At 43.2% G+C, this 25,058-nt stretch overlaps 2 protein-coding genes across 11 annotated transcripts in view; one reads left to right on the top strand and one right to left on the bottom strand.

Moving 5' to 3' along the window:
• The window catches only part of LOC307017110 (uncharacterized protein), a 30,202-nt gene extending 20,219 nt beyond the window's left edge, over nucleotides 1-9,983 (bottom strand). The window contains exon 1 of the mRNA XM_079646596.1: nucleotides 9,742-9,983. Coding sequence (XP_079502722.1) covers nucleotides 9,742-9,886 — 145 coding nt within the window. The 5' untranslated portion in view covers nucleotides 9,887-9,983. The remainder of the gene's footprint in view (nucleotides 1-9,741) is intronic.
• pdxdc1 (pyridoxal-dependent decarboxylase domain containing 1) overlaps nucleotides 1-25,058 on the top strand; it is a 127,451-nt gene that overhangs the window by 85,594 nt on the left and 16,799 nt on the right. For 8 of the 10 annotated variants that reach the window (XM_079646595.1, XM_079646592.1, XM_079646591.1 and 5 more), the window contains 7 exons: nucleotides 2,529-2,589; nucleotides 9,993-10,063; nucleotides 11,564-11,669; nucleotides 11,761-11,935; nucleotides 13,218-13,336; nucleotides 13,440-13,561; nucleotides 17,901-17,993. In XM_079646595.1, coding sequence (XP_079502721.1) covers nucleotides 2,529-2,589; nucleotides 9,993-10,063; nucleotides 11,564-11,669; nucleotides 11,761-11,935; nucleotides 13,218-13,336; nucleotides 13,440-13,561; nucleotides 17,901-17,993 — 747 coding nt within the window. Of the gene's footprint in view, nucleotides 1-2,528; nucleotides 2,590-9,992; nucleotides 10,064-11,563; nucleotides 11,670-11,760; nucleotides 11,936-13,217; nucleotides 13,337-13,439; nucleotides 13,562-17,900; nucleotides 17,994-19,305; nucleotides 22,420-22,602; nucleotides 22,752-25,058 lie in introns of all 10 variants that reach the window. The other 2 variants (XR_013802022.1, XR_013802023.1) reach the window with 2 other exon arrangements.

The following is a 25,058-nucleotide window of genomic DNA, read 5'->3' as shown; positions in this document are numbered from 1 at the left end:
GAACTTTTTGATCTGTTATGATGATAAACTGAAGCAATTTCTAAATGAACCCAATTAAGTGAGTTTTAAATCGTCCTACTTAGTTTATAAGGATGGTCTGTTCACTTCTTCCTAATTGTTTAGGATGTGGACTACTCAGGCATGTTATATGAGGTACTTCAGAGAATGCCTCTCCACACTTGTTTTGTTGCCTTGGAAGAAATGCAAGGGTCATTCATAATTCATGAATGGGTCATGGGCTGATGCATCTCATTACTTGATTTTAACAAAAACAACCAGAGTAATCCATTTGACACCTATATTTTATACTTGATCTGACACCTATCATGTGAATGGATACATCACCTCACTAAAGAGCTGTAAAGTCCCTCCTCTATGTGACTGACATTTAAATTCAGCCATAATGAGTCAGTTCTGTAGTGCTGTGAGTTGAGTTTTATTTGGACATGTAATCCTTGGCAGTAAGGGTTGTGTGTATTTCTTTGGTATCCAGAACAACAGGCCCATAGCAGTGTTCTTAACGTAGTTTAAAGATAACAACCATTTAATGTTAACCAGTATCTACTATTGAACGAACATCACAAATGTTTGGATTGTCTTGACTATTGTGTGTTTAAGCTTTTTTGCTAAAGTTATACTTCTCCTTTTATTTAAACAACACATGTTTGTAACATAGTGTTTGCTTTGACTTTCATTACGCACGTAGAGGCCTCCCACGGGTAAACCTTTGTTTGCTCTGTTCTTGCTTAACAGATATGTGTCTGCATTGCTGTCTCTTCTTTCTGCTTGGTTAAATACAGCATGTTGCTGCCTCAGAGGACACTGTGGAGCTGGTGACTTTTGCTCAGCCCTCCAACAGTTTGTGTACAATAGAAAAACTAAATTCTCAGTAGGCTTTACATCAACTATGTGACACAATGTGTCCTCTGTCCACATCATGGTGAACAGAGTGCATCATAAAGAGGGGCAAGATATGATAATTTGATCAAAAGGAGCTTACTAACACATTTTTGGGCAGTCTATCCTTAAGGCATTAAGGGTTGCCCAACTTATTGCATGTTCTTGCAGTTATAGAAAGATGAAGAATAGAAAAAGAGAGCAAATCAAATCCTGCAAAAGTTCACACCTAGAAAATATGTGCCTTGGGGTGAGTCCTCCATCGTAAAGGACGACTCAGACAGGAAGCAAGACCTGTGTATCACTTAACATTAGCATGCTACAGCTTTGAAACCTGCCCTAGGTGCAGCTATATTTGTTTCTTATTATGGATAAAACGTTTTAGAATATATTTTCTGGTTTTCTAACTTGACAACCGCAGACATACTTGTGGATTATTCATGACCCTCACATGAACACCCAAACACACTTAATCTAAGCCCCCCGCCAGGCATGATGTAACCCCGGTGATGTCCTCAGAAGCACAGATGTGTCCAGGTGCTGCCTGCATCTGTGACCTATTGCATGGTGCATAGCCTTGCTTTGGAAATGTCTTTATTAATAATGGAGAAGTCTAAACGCCGAATGCCACTTATTGATCAGTTCATACCTAAGGTATTTTAGTAAATAAGCTGTAGTTGTGATGGTGGTTGCTCCACACAAATAAGAGGAAAGAACTCGGCCCATCTCTTCCATATTAGCCGTGTTCACAGCGGAGTACTTTTCCCACTTTAGTTCCGATAGAGTTCCGAAATTTCGCGTTCACACCAAAAAGAGCCGGAACTAAAGTTCCGGCTAGTTCATGAGAACCTTTTTACCCCCTTTTCCGTCCCTGCTAGAGAGCAGGGACTCTCATGCGGCTCTCTTATGAAAAAAGAGCTATATTTCTGATTGGCTGGGCGGATTGCAAACCACGCCCCGTAAAACTCAAAAAAAGTGTTGTGAAGCCACCATTTTATTATCCTCGCATTAGCATTATTAGCATTAGCCCAGCGCAGAAACGCAGAGAGACTAACTTATGGCAAAATAAAACATGGGAGCGGTGGAGATGAGGAGGTGTCGGCGTTCTGACGATTTACTCGAAAGGCTTCCGTAGAAGCTGCTGGGAGTCCCAACAGCTTCTACTGAAGCCAGTCCCCAACTCCGGGGACTTCCGGCCGGGGATTTTGGGCCGCAGTATACGCCGTGAAGTTGTTGGAGGCCTGCCAGTAAACCCAAAGCAGAAGAAGAACAACAAGTGTCGTCAGCGGCTTCATTTGCCTAATCCACCCCCAGGGACTTATTCCGGTGTGAACGCGATCTGTACTTAGTTCATCAGAACTAAAGAGTTCTGATGAACTAAGTTCTCATGAACCTTTGTGGGAAAAGTACTGCGGTGTGAAAGCGCCTATTGACTTGTGTGTGACATTCAGTTACATAACATATCACAGCTTCATTAGGCATGGACACAAAGCAACATCTGAAACGTTAACATCGCACCCTTCCAACTGAAGATCTTTGTTTTGCATGCCATACAGCAGATCACTGTTCAGTATGATGATAAGCATCCCTGTGTGACAGACGGCTGATGTGTGTCCTTGTGTATCCAACAGGTGGAGGACGAACTCAGCTCTCCTGTGGTCCTATTCAAGTTTTCACTGGACATGAGTGCTGGTGAGGGTCGCACAAACATGGCACTTTTGATAAAGACTGTTTGTCAATCAGTAATATAATAAAGGAAAGGAGCTCTATGGTATACCTATTAAGTGTAAATGGTAGATATGCTTCTGTGCCAACATGGCACCTTGACCTTTGACCCTCTTGTTTTTATAATCGCTGAACAAAGGATTGTGGGTCAGAATGGCCAGTATGAATTGATTCGAATTTTGTGATCCAATGTCAAGGACAAGAAAATGTGTGCTCGATAATATACATAAAACATATGAATACACACTTATACTCACAGTCATAATTACATAATAAAATAATGAAAGCAGATTACTAACCGCTGCTTGTTTAAAAAATAAAACAGCAGTAACCACACTGCATGCTTGAAATGCCCTGTCATCAGCAGGCCATCACATACAGTGGGGCAAAAAAGTATTTAGTCAGCCACCAATTGTGCAAGTTCTCCCACTTAAAAAGATGAGAGAGGCCTGTAATTTTATTTGCAAATTATGGTGGAAAATAAGTATTTGGTCAAGAACAAAAGTTCATGTCAATACTTTGTTATATACCCTTTGTTGGCAATGACAGAGGTCAAACGTTTTCTGTAAGTCTTCACAAGGTTTTCACACACTGTTGCTGGTATTCTGGCCCATTCCTCCATGCAGATCTCCTCTAGAGCAGTGATGTTTTGGGGCTGTCGCTGGGCAACACAGACTTTCAACTCCCTCCAAAGATTTTCTATGGGGTTGAGATCTGGAGACTGGCTAGGCCACTCCAGGACCTTGAAATGCTTCTTACGAAGCCACTCCTTCGTTGCCCGGGCGGTGTGTTGGGGATCATTGTCATGCTGAAAGACCCAGCCACGTTTCATCTTCAATGCCCTTGCTGATGGAAGGAGGTTGTCACTCAAAATCTCACGATACATGGCCCCATTCATTCTTTCCTTTACACGGATCAGTTGTCCTGGTCCCTTTGCAGAAAAACAGCCCCAAAGCATGATGTTTCCACCCCCATGTTTCACAGTAGGTATGGTGTTCCTTGGATGCAACTCAGCATTCTTTCTCCTCCAAACACGTCTAGTTGAGTTTTTACCAAAAGGTTCTATTTTGGTTTCATCTGACCATATGACATTCTCCCAATCCTCTTCTGGATCATCTAAATGCTCTCTAGCAAACTTCAGACGGGCCTGGACATGTACTGGCTTAAGCAGGGGGACACATCTGGCACTGCAGGATTTGAGTCCCTGGCGGCGTAGTGTGTTACTGATGGTAGCCTTTGTTACTTTGGTCCCAGCTCTCTGCAGGTCATTGACTAGGTCCCTCTGTGTGGTTCTGGGATTTTTGCTCACCGTTCTTGTGATCATTTTGATCCCACGGGGTGAGATCTTGCCCCAGATCGAGGGAGATTATCAGTGGTCTTGTATGTCTTCCATTTTCTAATAATTGCTCCCACAGTTGATTTCTTCACACCAAGCTGCTTACCTATTGCAGATTCAGTCTTCCCAGCCTGGTGCAGGTCTACAATTTTGTTTCTGGTGTCCTTTGACAGCTCTTTGGTCTTGGCCATAATGGAGTTTGGAGTGTGACTGTTTGAGGTTGTGGAGAGGTGTCTTTTATACTGATAGTGAGTTCAAACAGGTGCCATTAATACAGTTAACAACTGGAGGACAGAGGAGGTTCTTAAAGAAGAAGTTACAGGTATGTGAGAGCCAGAAATCTTGTTTGTTTGTAGGTGACCAAATACTTATTTTCCACCATCATTTGCAAATAAATTCTTTAAAAATCAGACAATGTGATTTTCTGGATTTTTTTCTTTCTCATTTTGTCTCTCATATTTGAGGTATACCTAGGATGAAGATTACAAGCCTCTCTCATCTTTTTAAGTGGGAGAACTTGCACAATTGGTGGCTGACTAAATACTTTTTTGCCCCACTGTACAGATTACTACGGTGGCCGGCAGGTGCAAATGCAGAACAAAGGCCAAAAACGCATACATAAGCAGGAAACCGCTGCAAATAATGAAAAACAAACAAACCCTGAAAATAAATACAACAAAAAAACGCTGCATTTATAGAAATGATGCAAACTAAATACAACACACAAACCCGAAAACAAACGCAACAGAAAAACGCTGCAAAAACGATATGCAAATTCAAAAACACATACAAACCCAAAAACACACAATGCTCCAGGCCTCTAGGGAGCACGTTACGTGGAACAGATTGATGTCTGACCAGACATAAAAGGCTTCTCAATTCTCTAATTTACCCTCCTCCTCGGTCCTCCGGTAGTGACCCGGAAATGGATTTCAGCACGCTATGTTGAAGGACATCTAATTTCTCTAAATGCACATCGAGGACCGAGCATCGAGCATCAAGGAGGCTCTCTGGAGGAGTTATAATCGAGGATACTCTGGGTGTTTCTCAATGTCGAGTAAAGCTGCTCCAGAGCCACTATTTCAAGCATACTACATCATCGAGTGCCGCCGAAGGACTGTTCCAATGTCCAGCATGCTTGGAATTCTTCATTTAAATTCCTGGGAGTCCACATCTCCCAGGAGCTCATCTGGTCCACAAACACCATGGCAGTGATAAAGAAGGCCCAGCAGCGACTGTACTTCCTGAGACTGCTCAGAAAGAACCATCTGAATCAGAAGCCTCGTCCTCACATACTGCATCTCTGCTTGGTATGCAGGGTGCTCGGCTGCCGACAGGAAGGCACTGCAGAGGGTCATTAACACGGCCCAGAGGATTATTGGCTGCCCTCCTTGGAAGACTTCACCAGCTCTCGCTGCCTCAGGAGGACCAGTTCCATCCTGAAGGACTCATCCCACCCAGCCCGTCATCTGTTCGACCTGCTGCCCTCGGGCCGGCGCTACCGTTCACTGAAAGCCCGCACCTCCAGATTCACAAACAGTTTCTTCCCATGGGCAATTAGGACATTAAACACACAAAAGTAAATCCGCATATCCCCACTGTGCAATGTGCAATGTGCAATGGTCTGTCTCTATGTATATACTCTAATATTTATCATATATATTTTATCATAATTCAATTTTATTCATGTATTTATTTATTTATTTATTAATCCTGGTCATCTACATGACGATCCAAAGCTGTGTGCACTACTTGCTGGTTGTAACTGTCAGACCTTTTTAATCTGTGTTTTTAATATGTCTGTTTTTGAAGCACTTGCTGGAGCAGTAACAATAAATCTCGTTGTATTCTGTACAATGACAATAAAAGCTTTTGAATTTGAATTCTACCGAGCCCGGCGTACTTCATAGCGAGAAATTTCGAGGCTGCACATGTGAAGACTCCGCAGTCTTAACATCCCCACAATGCTTTGCGCACGGACCAATTTCCCCAAATCTGTGGCGGAAAATGTAAGACGGGGCCTCTCATATGACGCACACCTGCACACTTGCTAGTCTGTTCCACTATTCTTCATTTTCCGAATGCCAGGAAGTATTCTTGCCTCGCTTCTGAAGCAAGTGACTCGGAAGGCATGTGCTACCAAGCAAGCGTACTCGAGATTGAGAACCACCCACTTGTGGTTCCTCCACAGCTCCTCCGTGGATGTATTTCCGGCAACAGTGATGTTTCAAAGAGTGGTGACGCACGGCCGGACATATGCCAATGACAGCTCTGCATGCATACATTTGATCACTTCTCCACCGACCATAGTTACATATAGTATTGCTAAAGCTCTGTATAGTTGCAACATGATCTATACACAAATAAATACATATAAACAAACTGCTAAGAATGTCTCTCTCTCTCTCTCTTGAAATGTTTCCGCGGTACTCACTATGGCCCGTGTTATTTACCTGCTCTCGATTTGTCATCTCTTTTAACAATGTTCTTCCCTCACTTTATCTTCTCTTCAGGGGAAGCTGTCAGCTTGTGTAGTAGTTACTGTAGGGACGCTAACGATAGCTGCGTAAATATGAAGCTCTTTGTATAACAACAAAACAAAACTTACCTTCTTATATATCGACTTTGTCCACGTCGATCAACTTTGTTTCCTCCGGCTTCAATTTCCATCACTCTCGATCGTTCTCTCTATGTCTGGTCAGACAGTAATCTGTTTCACGTAACGCGCCCCCTAGAGGCCTGGAGCATTGTGTGTTTTGGGTTTGTATGTGTTTTTGACTTTTAGCGTTTTTCTGTTGTTTGTTTTCGGAGTTTGTGTGTTGTATTTACAGGGTTCGTACGAGTACTGGAAATCCTTGAAAATGCTTGAAATTGTACGAGGTGTTTTCAAGGTTTGAAAAGCGCTTGAATTTTGGGAATGGTGCTTGAATTTGGGATAAAGTGCTTGAAATTGTAAATGCTTTACTTCGCTTTTTAGATTAATAGAAAATAAAGAAGTCGGAGCGTGCTTAATTGCTTCGCTTTTACATAAAACATCTCCGCTCCGGTCTTCCCGCGCTATGCACGTGACCTGAAAGTGTTTTTCTTACGTGTGACCTGGGCATTCAGATGAGTGATAGATGACAGTATGCCAGGAGGTTGCCGTTTTCAACGAGCGTTGGCTAGCAGAAGACAAATACAAGCCATGGCTAAGACGAGGGTCAAGCCCACGAGTAGCCTCCTGCAAAGTTTGCAAAAATAACGATGCAAGAGTCTGCGCTGACGAGCCACATGAAAGGTACGCCGTAGTAGAGCATTTTAGATTAGGCTAAAGTTGCATGTTACGTTTGTTTAAGCTAACGTTAGCAAGCTGAATAGCTAACTCGATTGAGGGATAATAATAATTGCAGGGGACAATCATTTCAGAGGAGCATACCTATGTTATGTCAGTCGCCATCCTGTGGTGTTCAGAGGATGAAGCACTCACGGCATTTCGTGTTATAGTCACAAAATATAATCTATTGATTCGACACAGAGCGATTTTGAAAGCAATGTATTTCTACTGATAGTATGTTTCGTGCCTAAACCAAATGTGACTTGCTCTATCGAAATCAGTCACATTGACCCGAAGACACATTTTCTTTTGTATTACTGGTCTGGGGGAAGCTCGCGTGTGTGTTTGTGTATTTTTGCGTTTGTGTGTATCGTGTACCGGGGAAACACTCACAAGAAACACCGGCTGTTGTTATGCCTGCTGTGACGTTAATTTACTCCGTTCTCTGCTTGTAATTATGCCGTTACAATCTTCAAAGTTGTATTGTAGTATTATACAAGTAAAACTACATTTTGCTTTAATCCCATGTAATCGTAGAATTAACACAGTCTTCCTTTGAAGATGTATAAGTCAGGTGTCTTTATTAGTCAAAATTACCTACAAATCATTGTACACATTTGTAAATATTATTTTCCACTTGTTACCATTGTGAGTCTATTTTTATGCAGCTCTGCGTGATTGTGTGGCTACAATTCAGGCTAATAGGCTACCAGAGGTGGAATAAGTACTCAGATATTGTACTTGAGTAAAAGTGTTGTTATACCGTGTTATGCATGCCCATCGAGATATACATGCACCTCGCGGGAGCACGCACAGCGTAAAGCAAAAACTCCCAGACATTTCAATGATCTGTACGGCAAGTACGGTTTGGAAACTATATCATTTCCTTTTGGAGGGCATGCATAACACGGCATAACACTAGAGCCTCGCTGCGGGGAAACTTTGCCGCTGTTCCGAGTTTGTTCTAATCTGTCAAAATGACAGACTGCTTTCAGATTTGTCCGTCATTGTTAAAAAAAATATTCGGTTAACGAGACGACCACTGCTGTCCCAGCAACATCAGTACCAAGCGAGAGAGTTTTGTCCACAGCAGGGGATATTGTAAACGCCCAAACATCCCAGCTTCTACCTGGAAATTTGGTCATGCTCATATTCCTAAAAACCTGTCTGATGATGCTGAGTGAGTGACTTAGTGAGTTTTATTGGTTTTCTTGTTCCAGTCTGTTACTGTCACTTTGTTTTTGACACTTTAAAATACTGCTATCCTACTAAAATGCTGTACAAATCAGATGTATTATTTAATAAAGAACATTTTTCCAAGTAAAAGATTTTTAAACAAAAAATTCCCCAAAAATGTTTACATTGTTATTCGCGATATAATTGTACCGTGAGTTTTTGGTATCGTTACATCCTATAATGATTGATCATGAAAGTGTTCTCAAAGCTGGTAAAGGTGCAGCTAGTTTGAATGACTTTGTTTACTGCAGGGTAGCTTGTGAATTTACTCCAGGTGGAACTAAAGTCTGATTTATTGTCATACTGATATTCTGTACAAACTGTGAAGTCCACTGAGACAAATGTAACATTTGTGATATTGGGCTATATAAATAAACATTGATTGATTGATTGATTTAACACTTGATTAGATTTCACATCATTCATCCAGATCTGTAAAATAACTAAAGGGATTAAACACATGTAGTGGAGTAGAAGTACACCATGTACCTCTGACTTATGTTTCCTGCGAACCTAAAAGTACCTCAAAAATAGTAATCAATAATGTATTGATTTTATATTGGCTCAACCAGGTTAAATGGCATGCCCAGTCTACGTACAGATGGGTCACTCATTTTGAAATATTAAACTTCGTTTTATTTAATTACATTTTTCATCCTCATGTAGAATGCTATTATGAAACAAACATTTGGTTGTTTATAGCATAAAGAACATCTGATTTAATGTGAGGTAGGGAAATAATCATTTGAGTATAAGTATAAATATGTAATTTACAACAGCTGTAAGATGCTTGAAAAGCTTGAAAATGCACCTTGAAAATGCTTGAAAAGTGCTTGAATATGACTTTGGAAAAGGTGTAAGAACCCTTTAGTTTGCATAATTTCTGTAAATGCAGCGTTTTTTTGTTGTATTTATTTTCAGGGTTTGTTTGTTTTTCATTTCATTATTTGCAGCTGTTTCCTGCTTATGTATGCGTTTTTGGCCGTTGTTCCGCGTTTGCACCTGCCGGCTACCGTAGATTACACATTTACGCACGGATTGTCGATTTCTGTCCCCTCAAATAATATTGTGGCAAATCTTGCTCCATATGCTTATAATGACAATTGTACACACATTCTATAATGACATTTTGGAAAGATATGGATTTAAACTGTATGGGCATGGCAGTTATTTGAGTTCTCAAGCTAAAAGGGATTAGTGTAATGCCATATTATTAACTCAAAGGACCACTTACTAGTTATCAACAGAGTCACATGTTCCCCATCAGACGTGTCGTCATCCCATAAGCATGTTGGTTTCTGGAGGTTCTGTTGACCTAAGAGTGCAGCCCCTCCTCGTTCCGTGGTGCGGAGTAACCCTGAGACCTGCGGATAGAACATTTCAGGGGTTACTGGGATTGAACCAGGATAATAATGTCACTATAGAGCAACAAATATTTAAAGTACATTGTTGTATTCTTACTTTCCCTTTGTTCTATGTCGCTAGCATCCAGTGGGGGTTCAGTGGAAGGTTTCTGTGCGGGGGAGAAGGAGGTGCTCGATGCCTTCAACAGATGGGTGAGTTCTGTAGTACATAACCTGTTCTTTGTATTTATGTGCCTATACTATTTAGAGCTGCAATAAATAATATTTCAATAAAACTATAATGACTGAAGAAGTTCTTCACCTATTTAGAGCATTGGGTAGTGGTGCACTTCAGGCTCTTGTGTCCAAAATAGGTACAACAACAAACGCCTTAACAAAAAAAAAAGGGATGTGGCAAACATTTTTCCAACTGCTCACAGAACAATCTTTCCCCAGAAAAAAGTCTTTCTTCTTAAAACTGAACTCTGAGCAACCCCACAGTAGTGTTGATGTCGGTTTAATTTAGTTTTAGTCTTAGTCCTGTGTTAAATTTCCTTTTTAGTTTTAGTCATATTTATTCACCTTCATCCTGTTTTTATTTAGTCAAGTTTTAGTCGACTAAAAAGCTGAGCATTTTATTCTTATTTTAGTCAAAGAAAACTAACTATTTTAGTCTACTTTCTGTCAATGAAAACTGTTGAGTCTTTTTTAGTCATCAGATTATATAGAACATTTCAGTCAAACTAGTCTAGCCAAAACCAATAATTTGTCATTTTATTCAAACTTATTTCACAATAAGATTATATCTTGTCCTTATTTGATGAAAAACACAGAAAGCAGCTTTGCAGAGAGTACCTGGTCAGGTTTGTGGTGTTTTTACCAGCTGTGTTATGGCCACATTGCTTCCCTTCTGATAAAACAATGCATTCGCTTTTTTTCTCCGCCTGATTGTAGCGAAAATGGGCCCAAATATCACATTGTTTCTTTCTCCCAAGCAGTGGTGGCTTTAGACTTTTTCGTTGTCAGTCATTTTGACGGACAGGATCGTAACATTTCCGTCATAATCCATTATTACCCGTCGAGTCTGTACACAACTCGTCACTCACTCGCGCTGACGGGGGGGGGGGTGTGTATTAGGTTGGCGCGACCACTGCTCCCAAGCCCTGTTGTTGCCATTTTATTTTCTGTTAAATAAGGTTAGTTAGACCATCACCCGAGTCTTCCTGACAGTCCACAGTGTGCCGCTGGCCCGGTGAAGGCTAATTCAAATGTACCGCCGCGTGCAGCACAGACACACACAGCTGCTGCCCAGCGCCATATAGACTGATCTATGTATCTATATATCTATATGGCGCTGCTGCTGCCCAGCCGCAGCACCGGAAATGGAACTGCTTGGAGAAAAACTGACTATCAGAGATGTAACGTTATCTTTGATAATATTTAGTCTCCTCATTTTTCGTCAACGAAAGTAAAGATGATGAGATGTTGGCATAGTTTTAATTTAGTAAACTACATTTTCGTCTCGTCACTTTTCGTCAACGATATTGCTTGTTGATTTCGTTACAGTTATTGTTTACTGCCGTCGGTGCTGTCTCGTCATCGTCTCGTTTTAGTCATGGAAAAAAAGGTTGTTGACGAACATATTTCGTCATAGTTTTAGTCAACGAAATTAACACTACCCCACAGTTGATGTGTGTATTCCTCTGTGTGTAGTTAGGAGAACAGCTGGTTCAGTGGGTCCCCTCCAGTGGAGTAGATGTGGTGGAGCTGGAGGACGAAGGCGCATGTGTTCGCTTCAGCCCCCTCCTGACTGCTGCAGGTAGCCTCCACACACTCACACAGTGTCCTTGAGATATCTTAGATACTGTAATAAGGGTTAAACAACACCATGGTTCTCTGCCTGTATCCAGTCCTGGGCACGCAGCAGGAGAACACAGAGGAGCTGGTGGAGAAGCTGTCGGAGCTGGTGCCTGCCATGTGCTCCACCATGAGCCTCAGGCAGGACTTCAGAGAGGAGGTCCACCGACACTCGCCCTCGCTCGCGTACCGAGAGCAGCTGAGCTGGCCCGGCCTCGGCGCTGTCCGGTAAGAGAGGAGTCTTTGAGGGCCTGCTGTCACATCACATTCATTAATCTGACGCTGATATCCAAAGCTACTCCAACAGGTGCCCCAACCCAAAATAGTGCATCCATTTATTTTCTTACATTCGTATTACAAATATCATGAGAGGTGCTTAAGTTACACAATTACATGTTTGACCTTAGATACATTAATTAATGTCTCTTCTGGACGTTATTAGGACAAACTTCTTCATTGGTAATAACAATCTTTGTATTATATAAACATGAGCATCACATTACCAGCAATGAACTACTACTACATTAACTGTAATATTAACCAGACAAGTGCAATTACAAGGAAACTTGTGTTACAACATATGTTAAATGTTCTTTAATATTTTCAGTGAAGCAGCCACAATATGCTGCTTTAGAAAGGAAAACAAAACTGTTGAATTATACTGTATACCTGCAATATCAAAATACTTATTAAATATTTTGTAATGTGTTGGATTTGAGAATTGATCTAGTCCTGTGACTGTTGTGACATGTTGACCTATGGTACAAATACATGATTTCTGCCCGAACCGTATGAAAACGCCTCCTGGCCACAGATAATAACCATGGTTTGGATCATAATAGAGTGGTGCAGTGGTGACGTATATTTAGCGCCAACCTAGAAGTTAGCATCCCAAGGGCTCCCTCGACAAAAAGCAATGGGATTGTTCCAAATAATTTTGGAATTAAAAAAAAAAGCTTTGTGGCAAACAAACATTTATGATACATTTTCACACCACTTTATGATTTTTGAAGTGTAGATTACATCTCAATAAGTGAGGCTATAAACAAACTACAGCACAGTCACATGACTTCACAACACCAGCGCTAAGCTAAGGGCGGCAAATGTTCAGCGTGATGTTGTTTAGTAGTCTCATTTAGACACTTGTTAGCAGCAGCTGTTTTATGACACATAGCAGCTTCAGACCTCCACCAGTGGGGTATTTACTGACATATTGATGTGTGTGAAATAAATGTGAAAATCTCTTCATCTTGTGTTAACCACAGACCTTATTTCAGTCAATATTCAATAGTAATTATGGAATTTACTACTGTCCTGCTGAAACTTCCTCATTACTTTCATGTAATTGTTGTAATGTTGCTACTTACCTTTTTATACTTGGAATGTGTAATTATTATTTGATTCTACATTTTTAAAGTGCTCATTTTACTAAATACTGTTCTTATTTTGTCTCTATCATCATGTGAACGTCCCCTCTGTGTGACCCATGAATTCTGATTGCGACGTGTAGGTACGAGCCTCAGGCTGAGGGGATGGATGAGAGCAGGAGGGAGGAGGAGCTGCAGAAGATCAACAGTGAGCTACTGAAGAAACTTCAAGAACTGGACTCTGACATCATCTTTTCCTCTGGTGAGCACTCGCACATCTCAGAGGCCTGTGAGACTTACATGTTTCCGTGAAGTAAGATTGATTGGTTTGGTGTGTTCGTTTCCTGTCTCATGTCCCCTCACAGGCCCTGAGTTTGGGACAGAGGAGGACTGTATCTTTGTTGGCATGGTGACCGAGGACATGGATGTTTCAGAGTTGGTGGACACAGTAGCTGCCCTCGGGAGGGACATAGAGGAGAGCGGAAGGGTAACTGCTATAAATATAAATGTATAGAATACTGGAAGGTTGGCGTAGTTGCAAAAAGTCTCATCAAAGATTAATAAATATTTTATGCTCTGCAGTAGCAAAATAACACAATAGGCCAGGGGTGGCCAACCAGTCAGAGGTTAAGAGCCAACATTTTGACTATGTTACTGCAAAGAGCCACATCGAACACACAGTCACAGATGCACGTGCACCCCCCCCCCTCCCTCCTTCTCTCTTTTGTTCTCAGCCTTTCTCTGTGCTCCTTCACTTTCTTCCTCCCCTCTCTCTCTCACAAATAAAATGACAATCTAAAACTTTACACACACACACACACACACACACACACACACACACACACACACACACACACACACACACACACACACACACACACACACACACACACACACACACACACACACACACACACACACACACACACACACACACACACACACACACACACACACACACACACACACACACACACTCCCCACACAGAGAGACACACATAGCTCTGCTCAGACAGATTTATTGTAAATGTCACACACCATAATATTGACAGAAATTGAATTAAACCTCTCCTACCAGTATTCAGAGGCCAGTTAACATAACAACATAACAATGAACATTTTGTGCACAACTCTCAGTAAACAAAATTGAAAAGGTTTTTATCTTACTTTAAATTAGTGGGACTTCTGACATTCCTTGCTTTTAACAATCCTCCTCAAATCTGGCTTGTATTCCGTTGTGGCCACTCGAAGCAATTCTCTCACATGTGTGTCAGTCAGAACAGATCGATGCTTGGATTTCACGTGTTTCAGGGTAGAAAACACAGACTCAAAGACGTATGTTGACCCAAACATTGAATTTCAAAAAGCAACCAAGCTCCAGCTTGCGGCAGTCAGAAACCCATGTATCTTCGAATCTACTTACAAATTAATATGGGGAAGTGTCAGTTCAACCGTATTTGGTTGGAAAACATCTAATTTAGTGCTTGGTTGAAACCAGTGGAGGGGAACGTGTTTGAAGCCCGCCGCACCATTTGCAAAAGAAATAAGCGTTTGTTTTGCTAATGTAGCGTTAGCTAGTGGAGCATTAGCTAGTGCAGCAGCTCCCGCAACAACACTGGGGGACCTCCGGGCGACGTTTGGGTCTACGTCAACCCTAAAAGTTGAGGTGCTGTAGACGCTAAATACAGTAGCTAAACACCAATCATACAACGGCAACGATGAAATAGTGTAGCCAATTTAATTTAAGGGGTAATTTCTCAAAATGTTCCCCGTGTGGTTTATTCACCATTACAATAGCCCCACCTAAAATAATTTCCACCACCCGCCACTGCATTGAAAGTAGCTTGACATTTGGGTATTTTTCAATCGGCACAGTTTTCCAGAACTCAAGGGTCCCTTCCCTGAGACCAGGTTTCAGTCGGTCATCCTCTGAAAGTTCGATCATCTCCAACTCGGCTACCGCCTCGTCCTTGACTAGCGGGGCTTTCAAACACTCCGTCTCAGCATTAAAAGGATCGACGAGGAACGTAATCTGTGGCCTTTTCACATGTAGATCATGGAACCGGGTCGCAAAGTTTTCCTGCAGGGTTTCAACCAATATTGCATAACGGGCTGTTTGCTTTTCCGGGTGGCACCGGTGGCTTGTGTGCTTGCTTTTAGCAGAGAGGGAAAATGCGCTAATTCTTCCTTTTGAAGATGTGTCTTAAACAGTTTCAGTTTGTTAACAAACGCAAATACACTTTGCACTAACTCAGGCAGCATTTTTAACTTTCCCTGCAAATCCAGGTTCAGTCTATCCAGATGACACAGCATGTCGAACAAAAAGGCCAGATCCATAATCCACTTGGGGTCTGAGAGCTCCGGATAATCCTTGTCCTTCTGTTCCATGAACAGTTTCACAGCATCCAACAGCTCAAAGAAGCGAGACAGCACTTTGCCTTTAGAAAGCCACCTCACAGTGCAGTGCAGCGGCAGGTCTCCTGGAAGCCCTTGGTCGAGTTCAGCGATGAGATTCTTAAATTGCCTGTGGTTAAGAGCATGCGTGCGGATGTAGTTTACGATTTTCATAACGTTGTCTAAAATCAGTGATTTGGACACAAGTTGCTCCCGGTGAATGATGCAGTTGAAATTCCAAAACTCGGGAAATGTGTTGTCAGCTTTGCACAGCCACACAAGCCCGTCCACAGATCCGACCATTGATGGCGCTCTATCCGTGGCTATTGCAGTTAGTTTCTGCTTGGGCACATTTGCTTTCACAAACACATTTATCATTGTTTCTTTTACATCGATGCCACGGGTTCTGTCTTTTAATGGCACAATATCAAGGAGTTCTTCTTTTATAACACAATCCTTTGAGACTTATCGTGCAAATATTGCCAGCTGAGGCTTGTGTTGTATGTCACAAGACTCATCCAATGCCACACTGAAAAACTCAGATGTTTGAAGATCAGAGTGTAACTACGCTTCAATGGCGGTGTTAATGTCCAATATTCTGCGTTCAACAGTGTGGCGGGACAGTTGGACGTCTGATACCGCTTGTTTCAGTTTTTTGTTTTCTGGAGACAGGATTTCAACCACGTCACTGAGGCATTTTTGAACAAATTCCCCTTCATTGTACGGCTTTTTAGCTCGTGCTATGTTCCAAGCAACTTGATAAGATGCAAGCGTTATGGTCTCCGAGTGTTTCGTTATTTTTTTGAAAAACTGTGTCTGCTTTTCTGCCTGATTTTTCAAGGTGTTTATCTTCTGCTTGCGAAGTTCCGTACCTTTTGGGAAGTCATGGTCGATGTTAGAATGGAGTGAGGTGAAATGGCGCTGAAGATTTGAAGCCTCGAAATGGGTTAATGCTGTCTGGCATATAAGGCAAAATGGCTTGCAATTGCGTTCGATAAAAAAATATGAACTCTCCCACTCTACTAAAAACGTCCTATGTTCGTCTTCATATTTTCGCTTAGCTGTGCATTTCTTCCCTGCCATTTTAGGATCAAACTCAATTCATGGTCAGATAGTGTTTAATACTCGATTCTGATTGGTTAATCCAGAACAGACATGCCGCTGTCAAGCAGTTCCTGCCGTTGCTACGTTCAAACAGTAACAACGGACTATTTCTCTTAGCGGATGCATGTCATTTTAAATAAATAATAGCGTACTATTTTTTAAATCAATAAAAACATTTTCTAAATCTATAAAAGCATTTCAATTAATATTGGGAGTCATATCGTTACTTTGTTGAGAATGTGGCCATGTAATAAGCGGGATAGTGGGAAAATAACACCCTTCATGCAGATCTAGACCCCTCCGCTTCACGTCGGGCTCCTGATCAAAATTAGACGGCGCTGTCATCCTCTCATACTGACACTTGACACCACACATACACACGTAGGGAGAGCTGGGACGAAAGTAACGGAGCAACTTTATCCGAGCCCAAACAACTTTGACCGGCCAAATTACGTCAAAATGATCAGCATTCAATACTTAACAGACCTACTAAATATCAGGTTTAACTGTCAGGAGTCTTTGTCTCTCCCCCAAACTCACACATATACAATTTGATATGAATTGAAGAGCCGCATGAAACTGGCTGCCCCTGCAATAGGTGCTTTCACACCGGAGTACTTTTCCCCGTACTTTTCCCGTTTAGTTCCGATAGTTCCTGGGATATTGCGTTCACACAGATAAAAAAGTTCCAATTTCTGATTGGCTGGGCGAATTTCAAACCACGCTCCTTAAAACTCTGAAAAGTTTTGTATTTGCTGCCATTAGCATTATTAGCATTAGCCCCGTGCACCAACGGAGAGAGAATAATATGCCAACACAAAATAAAACATGGGAGCGGTGGAGTGATGAGGAGGTGTCGGCGTTCTGGCGATTTACTCGGAAGGCTTCAGTAGAAGCTGCTGGGAGTCCCAGCAGCTTCCACTAAAGCCAGTCCCCAACTCCGGGGACTTCCGGCCGGGGACTCCGGGTGGCAGTATACGCCGTGAAGTTGTTTGCGGCCTGCCAGTAAACCCAAAGCAGAAAAAGAAGAAGAAGAAGAAGTGACATCAGCGGCTTCATTTGCGTAATCTTCCCTCAGGGAACTTATTCCGGTGTGAACGCGATCAGCTCTTAGTTCCATGGGGGTACTAAGTGCTGGGAACTAAGTGCTGGGAACTAAGTACAGCAAAGTACTTGGTGTGAAAGCGGCTAGTGACACCATCATTTTCAGAACTATTAAATACACAACCATTTTTGCTGTTGATGATTGAATCACATGATGATTGTGGTGTACTGTGTGTTTACCCTGTGGTCTATCATGTGTGTGACTTTTGTGATGTTTCCTGAAGCTGCTGGAGAACATGACAGAGGTGGTGAGGAAGGGCATCCTGGAGGCGGAACTGCAGCTGCAGAAGGCCAACGAGGAGAAACTCATGGAAGAGGTGTGTGCGCGCCTACTGGTGCATGGATGTGTTATTAGAATTAATTAAGAACTATTAAGCTTCCTGTCGTGTTCAGGTCATATCTGACCGATTTACTGCTTTCATCAATCATAAATATGGTGTTTTACATCTGATTGTCTCAAGGCCTTATGATATCCTCCACAGTAGGGATTTGAACTTATAAACTTGCTGATCACCACTTTGATTGAATTTTGAGAGGTTTAGTCAACTTTGTTACTGTTCCCAGTCACAAATGAGCGCCCTAGGAAATTCATGGTTAAACCCTGGATTATCTCCAGATATCAAATGATACACCTACAAATCGACAACCATGTCAATGTGGAATACATTTTCAGTGTCTATTATTTGTATATTCTATGCAGTTATTCATGTAAACCAGTAGTTAAAGGGTGTTAACCTCTTCTACACCGCACCCCCGATACCAGGGGGAAAAATGCGTCATCTGCAGGAAACAGTGTCTGAGGGCATCTTAATATTCAATGAACTATGAATGTTTTTATATCCATGTAACGGAAGAAACTCAGCTAACTGATCTTTTTTTTTTTTTTTTTTTTTTAAACCACAAAGCTAGCGCTGAGCCTATGAATTAGCCAAGAGCGTAAAAGGCTAGCGGCGTATTGCACAGAAACTCACTCATAACACCCTTATTACTTAGCGTAGCTGCACGTCCAACCCATCGATCTGATCGTGAGATGACACATAATCGATAGGTACATACATCATCACTCCATGATAAGAACTCGCGAAGATATTAACAAGAACAGACATCAAAACATGTGGCGCTAGGTAGCTAAAAACGGCAACATGGCTCACCTTGGTCATTGTCTGGGCAAAAGTGGTCTTCAATGGCATTAAAACGATAAAAACGCTGCTGAAATTAATCCATAGGTTAATCCAATGTGTCTGTGTCCCTTTGAAATGATTTCTGATAATCCATAAGCAATAAACCTGCGAGAGATAGGTTCACTCTGTTGCAAACCTGCATGCTAGAGATGTTAAGATTCACCGATTCGCATCGGTGCACCGGCATAAACGTTCAAGATGCGAGTGCACCGGTTGAAAGAGTGCACATCGGCTACAGTTTGGGTTGAACTCTCGATGCATTGGTAAAAAAAAGATTCATTCATATAATATCCTCTCATCCTGTCAGCACTCAGCAGAGACGATCTTTGATCTTTGCTTCGCACTACGGAGGCCGAGTTTTATATCTCGTAAAATCTGTTAAGTTAATGTTTTAAGTTCAGTCTTGTATCCTGTTTTATTTTGTGGTAACCTTTCCTTCTTGTTACAGATTACCTCACTTCCTCCCTTGTGTGTTTTCCCTCCACTGTGATTGTCGACTCCGCCCTAATTGTCTGCACCTGTTCCCCCTTAGCCTGCCTATATATAGTTTCTGTCTCCCTTGTCTTGTCGCCAGTTCGTTTCGTCCCATGTGCCTGACTGCCAGCGTGAAGTCCATGTTATCAGCTTAGAGCTAAGAATCCAGGTTTTTGGAATTTACTTTATCTTTTTGACTTTTGATACTTTGTTAACCTTTTCCTCATAAGAGTGTTTTTTGTTATCGAAACCTGTTACCTATACGGAGAACTCACAGTGTCACTATTTTTTCAGTAAAGACTTTTATTTGTACTTTGTTTGTCGAGTTGTGCTTTTGGGTTCATACTGGTTTGCCTAGCCGTGACAGTATGAACTGGCCAGTAAAATGGACCCAGCCGACTCAGAACGGCTGCAAGCTGCCCTTCGCTTTCAGGGGAGACGTATGAACGAACAGGAGGAGAAGATGTCTGCCATTCAGCAGGGAGTTAAGGATCTTGCTGGTAACCAAAAGGGTTTCGAGACCTCCGTCAACACACAAGTTAATCACCTGGCCGAGCAGATCCAGCGTATGCTTACTCACCTCGGGACAGCACCTTCACCCCAGCCTCCAGTGGCCTCTGGAGGGTCCCCAGTTTCTCCTGCAGCCCTGGTCGCCTCTTCAATCCGTCTGGCTCCTCCAGAGAAGTTTTCTGGGGAATCTGATGGCTGTCGTCCCTTCCTGGTGTAATGTGACCTACACTTTCAACACCAGCCTGCGACGTTCCCCACGGAGCGGTCTAAGGTTGCTTTCCTGGTCTCTCACCTTACTGGATGGGCGGCAGCATGGGCAACGGCTGAGTGGTCAAGGGACTCGCTAGTCTGTGGTTCTCTTCATATGTTCACTGACTCTTTAAGAAGGATTTTTGACCACACTTCTCCTGGCAGAGAGGCAGCCCGAGTTCTATCTAAGCTTAAACAATGTAATCACACTGTTGCAGACTATGCCATTGTATTCCGCACCATCGCCGCAGATAGCGGCTGGAACTCATTAGCTCTTTTTGATGCTTTCCTCAATGGACTCTCTGACCCTGTTAAAGATCAGTTTGCTCCACTATACCTACCCCCTGATCTAGACTCGGTAATTGCCAATCGCCTCACTGAGAGAAGAAAGGAGAAACTCTGAGCTGTTTCCGCCAACGTCTACCACAGAGGGCACTCCACCTCGCCTTCCTCATCTGAGAGATTCTTCCCTCATCAAGCCTCACCGTCATCACAGAGGACTGCATCCCCCAGCTCATCGGAGGAACCCATGCAGCTGGGACGTGTCAAGCTGTCAGCTGAGGAGCGGCGTCGGCGTCTTCTAGAGGGGCTGTGTTTCTACTGCGGACAACGAGGTCACATGCTACCAGCCTGTCCACTAAAAGAGCAGGCTCACCAGCGAAGAGGAGGGCGCTGGTGTGCCGACTCTCTGCCTCTGGTTTCCCTTCTCGCGTCCTGACCAGCGCCCAGGTACATTCTGCTACTATAACATTAACTCAAGGGGCATTAATTGATTCAGGGGCAGATGAGAGTCTGATGGACTGGGGGTTAGCTAATGAGTTAAAAGTCAAGACCGAACTGTTGACCCAGCCTCTACAGGCCAGCGCCTTTGACCGTAGATTGTTTTTCAAGATAACTCATAAGACTGAACCCTTAGAAATTGTCATTGATAATCATAGGGAACTCCTATCCTTTCACTTGTTTAAATCAGCTCAACACCCCGTCATATTGGGTTTTCCCTGGTTGAGGAAACACAATCCAAACATTGATTGGCTTTCTGGTAAGATTAAAGGGTGGGGGGAAGAATGCACTACTGATTGTCTCAGACAGGGAGAAAGGATAGCTGTTGGAGGGGCTTCTTGGAATAGTGTAAGGACTGCGTCGCCAGACATTGACCAGAAACCTGAACCTCCAGACTTGGGATTAGTACCTACCTGCTATCATGACCTTGGGGAAGTTTTTAGCAAGGCTAAAGCCATGACTCTTCCTCCTCATAGACCTTATGATTGTGCCATTGATTTGATCCCAGGGGAGCGCCTATACCTAAAGGGAGACTTTACTCAATCTCTGGCCCTGAAAGAGATTCCATGAAGGAATATATAGACGCTTCGCCAAAGTCAGGGCTTATTCGTCCCTCATCCTCCCCTGCTGGGGCGGGGTTTTTCTTTGTGGAGAAAAAGGACGGTTCCCTTAGGCCCTGTATTGACTATTCCCCGTTAAACAACATCACAGTCAAGAATACTTATCCTCTCCCACTCATGGTTTCAGCTTTCGAGCAGCTTCAAGATGCCAAGATCTTCAATCAAATTAGATCTTAGGAATGCATATCATCTGGTCAGAATTCACGAAGGTGATGAATGGAAGAATGGTTTCAACACCCCCACTGGCCATTATGAGTATTTAGTTATGCCTTTTGGTCTCACCAATGCTCCTGCAGTTTTTCAAGCCCTTTTCAATGACGTTTTAAGAGACTGCTTGAATCGGTTTGTTTTTGTCTACCTCGACGACATTCTGATATACTCACCCGACAAAGACTCCCACATCCATCATGTACGCCAGGTTCTCCAGCTTCTCCTCAGGAATCAGTTATTTGTCAAGTCTGAAAAATGTGATTTCCATGCCACTACTGTTTCATTCCTTGGTTTCATCATATCCCCGGGCCTTATTCAAATCAATCCTGCTAAGGTTAGTGCAGTAGCCCAGTGGAAGACTCCTGACAGCAGAAAGAAGGTCCAGCAGTTTTTGGGGTTTTCTAACTTCTATCGAAGATTTATTAGAAACTTCAGCGCTATTGCACTACCACTTCATGCTCTTACATCCCCTCAGGTTCCATTTGTGTGGTCTACTCAGGCCGAGAAGGCTTTCACTCGACTCAAAAGTATGTTCACCTCTGCCCCCATTCAAACTGTTCCTGACCCAAGCCGTCAGTTTGTGGTGGAGGTGGATGCCTCCAATCTAGGTGTAGGTGCTGTTCTGTCGCAGCGGTCGAAGAAGGACAACAAGATGCACCCCTGTGCTTTCCTCTCCAGAAAACTCTCGCCGGCTGAGCCGAACTACGATGTGGGAAACCGTGAGTTACTGTAAAAATAGCTCTGGAGGAGTGGCGACATTGGTTAGAGGGGGCTCAGTTTCCATTCTTAGTATGGACGGATCATAAGAATCTGGAATACATAAGAAAAGCTAAACGTTTGAACCCTCGTCAGGCTAGATGGACTTTATTTTTCAACCGCTTTAATTTTACTTTGTCTTACAGGCCGGGGTCCCAGAACATGAAGCCCGATGCCCTGTCACGTCTATTTGACCCCAAGCCTATTGCCAAAGAGCCTGAAGCAATCCTGCCACTGAACCGTGTGGTTGGAGCAGTGACTTGGCAGATAGAAACAGAGGTGAAGCAAGCTAACGGTGAGAGCCCTGCACCTAGTGGCTGCCCGCAAAATCGTCTGTTTGTGCCTATTATCATGCTTTCACAGGTGATCCATTGGGCTCACACCCTGCTGCTCAGTTGCCACCTGGGGGTTAAGAGAACAATGTTTTTCATCAAGCAACGTTTCTGGTGGCCATCAATGGAGCGAGAAGTTCAGGAGTATGTGGGGGCATGCCCTGTCTTTGCTCGGAATAAAACATCCTCCAGGGCGCCGATGGGGCTTCTCCGGCCACTCCCTATTCCCAGCCGGCCATGGTCTGAGATCTCTGTGGACTTCGTCACGGGTTTACCGGAGTCTAAAGGTAACACCACCATACTCACGGTCGTGGACCGTTTCTCGAAGATGGTACACTTTATTGCCTTGCCCAAGCTTCCATCAGCCAAAGAGACGGCTGAAGTAATGATGACTAACATTTTTCGTGTTCATGGTTTTTCAAAAGACATTGTTTCAGACAAAGGACCACAGTTTATATCGCGGTTCTGGAAGGAGTTCTGTAACCTGATCGGAGCCACAGTCAGCCTCTCGTCCAGATACCATCCAGAGTCCAATGGCCAAACAGAATGCGTGAACTAAGAGACGTGCCTTCGTTGTTTGGTTGCTCAGAACCCTTCGTCCTGGAGCAAATGCCTTACCTCGGTTGAATATGCCCGCAACTCGCTTCCCACCGCTGCTTCTGGGTTAACCCCTTTCCAATGTGCCTATGGTTACCAGCCACCTGTGTTCCCGGAGACTGAGAAGGAGGTCACAGTCCCCTCTGCCCACGCCCTGGTGAGGCGTTGTCGCCGCATCTGGAGTGCCGCTCGCAAAGTACTTATGAGAAACTCTGAGCGAATGAAAAAGGCAGCAGATCAGAGGCGCCGACCAGCTCCCGTGTACAAGCCTGGCCAGAAGGTCTGGCTCTCAACGAAGGATCTTCCTCTTCACGTCGCATCCCGAAAACTTGCACCTAGGTTTGTAGGTCCGTTCCCTGTGACAAAGGTTATTAGTCCTGTGTCTGTCCGTTTGCGTCTTCCCAGGTCCCTGAGAGTCCACCCAACTTTTCATGTGGGAAGACTGAAACCAGCAAAAGAAAGTGCATTGGTCCCCGCAGCCAAACCCCCTCCACCCCCCCCGACTGATCGAGGGCGGCCCTATTTATGCACTCAAGCGTCTGTTGGCGGTACGCAAGAGAGGAAGAGGCAGACAATTCCTCATTGACTGGAAGGGTTATGGGCCTGAAGAACGCTCATGGGTTCCATCAAGTTTTGTTGTGGGTCAGGATCTTTTTGACGATTTCTACTGACGCCATCCACAAGTGCCTGGGCTGTCAGGAGCCGTCCCTAGAAGGGGGGGGTACTGTTATATCTCGTAAAATCTGTTAAGTTAATGTTTTAAGTTCAGTCTTGTATCCTGTTTTATTTATGTAGTAACCTTTCCTTCTTGTTGCAGATTACCTCACTTCCTCCCTTGTGTGTTTTCCCTCCACTGTGATTGTCGACTCCGCCCTAATTGTCTGCACCTGTTCCCCCTTAGCTTGCCTATATATAGTTTCTGTCTCCCTCGTCTTGTTGCCAGTTCGTTTCGTCCCATGTGCCTGACTGCCAGCGTGAAGTCCATGTTATCTGCTAAGAGCTAAGAACCCAGGTTTTGGAATTTACTTTATCTTTTTGACTTTTGATACTTTGTTAACCTTTTCCTCGTAAGAGTGTTTTTTGTTATCGAAACCTGTTACCTCTACGGAGAGCTCACAGTGTCATTATTTTTTCAGTAAAGACTTTTATTTGTACTTTTGTTTGTCGAGTCGTGCTTTTGGGTTCATACTGGTTTGCCTAGCCGTGACACCGAGAGTCTCAATTATCAACACACACGGAAGTCGTGGAGAAAGAAAAACACAGCGCACCGAAAAATACCTACAAATCAAACGTTTGGCAACACTTCGGATTGTTCAAGAAAGACGGTCAACTTGAAAAATCGCTTGCAAATTGTTAACGATGCCGTGCCGCTTTAAAGTACACAAGTAGTACGAGGAACTTATCGACGCACATAAAGAGGCGACATGGGGTCTGCGGCTGAAAAGAGAAACCTGAAAGTTAGACATATGAGTTAAATCACTCAGTGAGGTGTTCTGTCAGAGAGAGTAGTGTTTAGTTTACAGCAGCCTGACTGCCAATAATAGTTTAAATGTCTTCCTTACTGTAAGCAGTTATGAAAGAGCTGTTTGTGAAAGGTTATTTGTATTCTTTATTGTTCATATAGAAACCACTGCTTTCTGCTCACTGGTGAGATAGCCTATGAGTGTTAAGCA

The sequence above is a fragment of the Notothenia rossii genome (assembly GCF_949606895.1).
Source record: "Notothenia rossii genome assembly, chromosome: 8".
Lineage (NCBI taxonomy): Eukaryota > Metazoa > Chordata > Actinopteri > Perciformes > Nototheniidae > Notothenia > Notothenia rossii.
The sequence above is the reverse complement of the archived record's forward strand: the minus strand, read 5'-3'. Positions and strand labels throughout refer to the sequence as shown.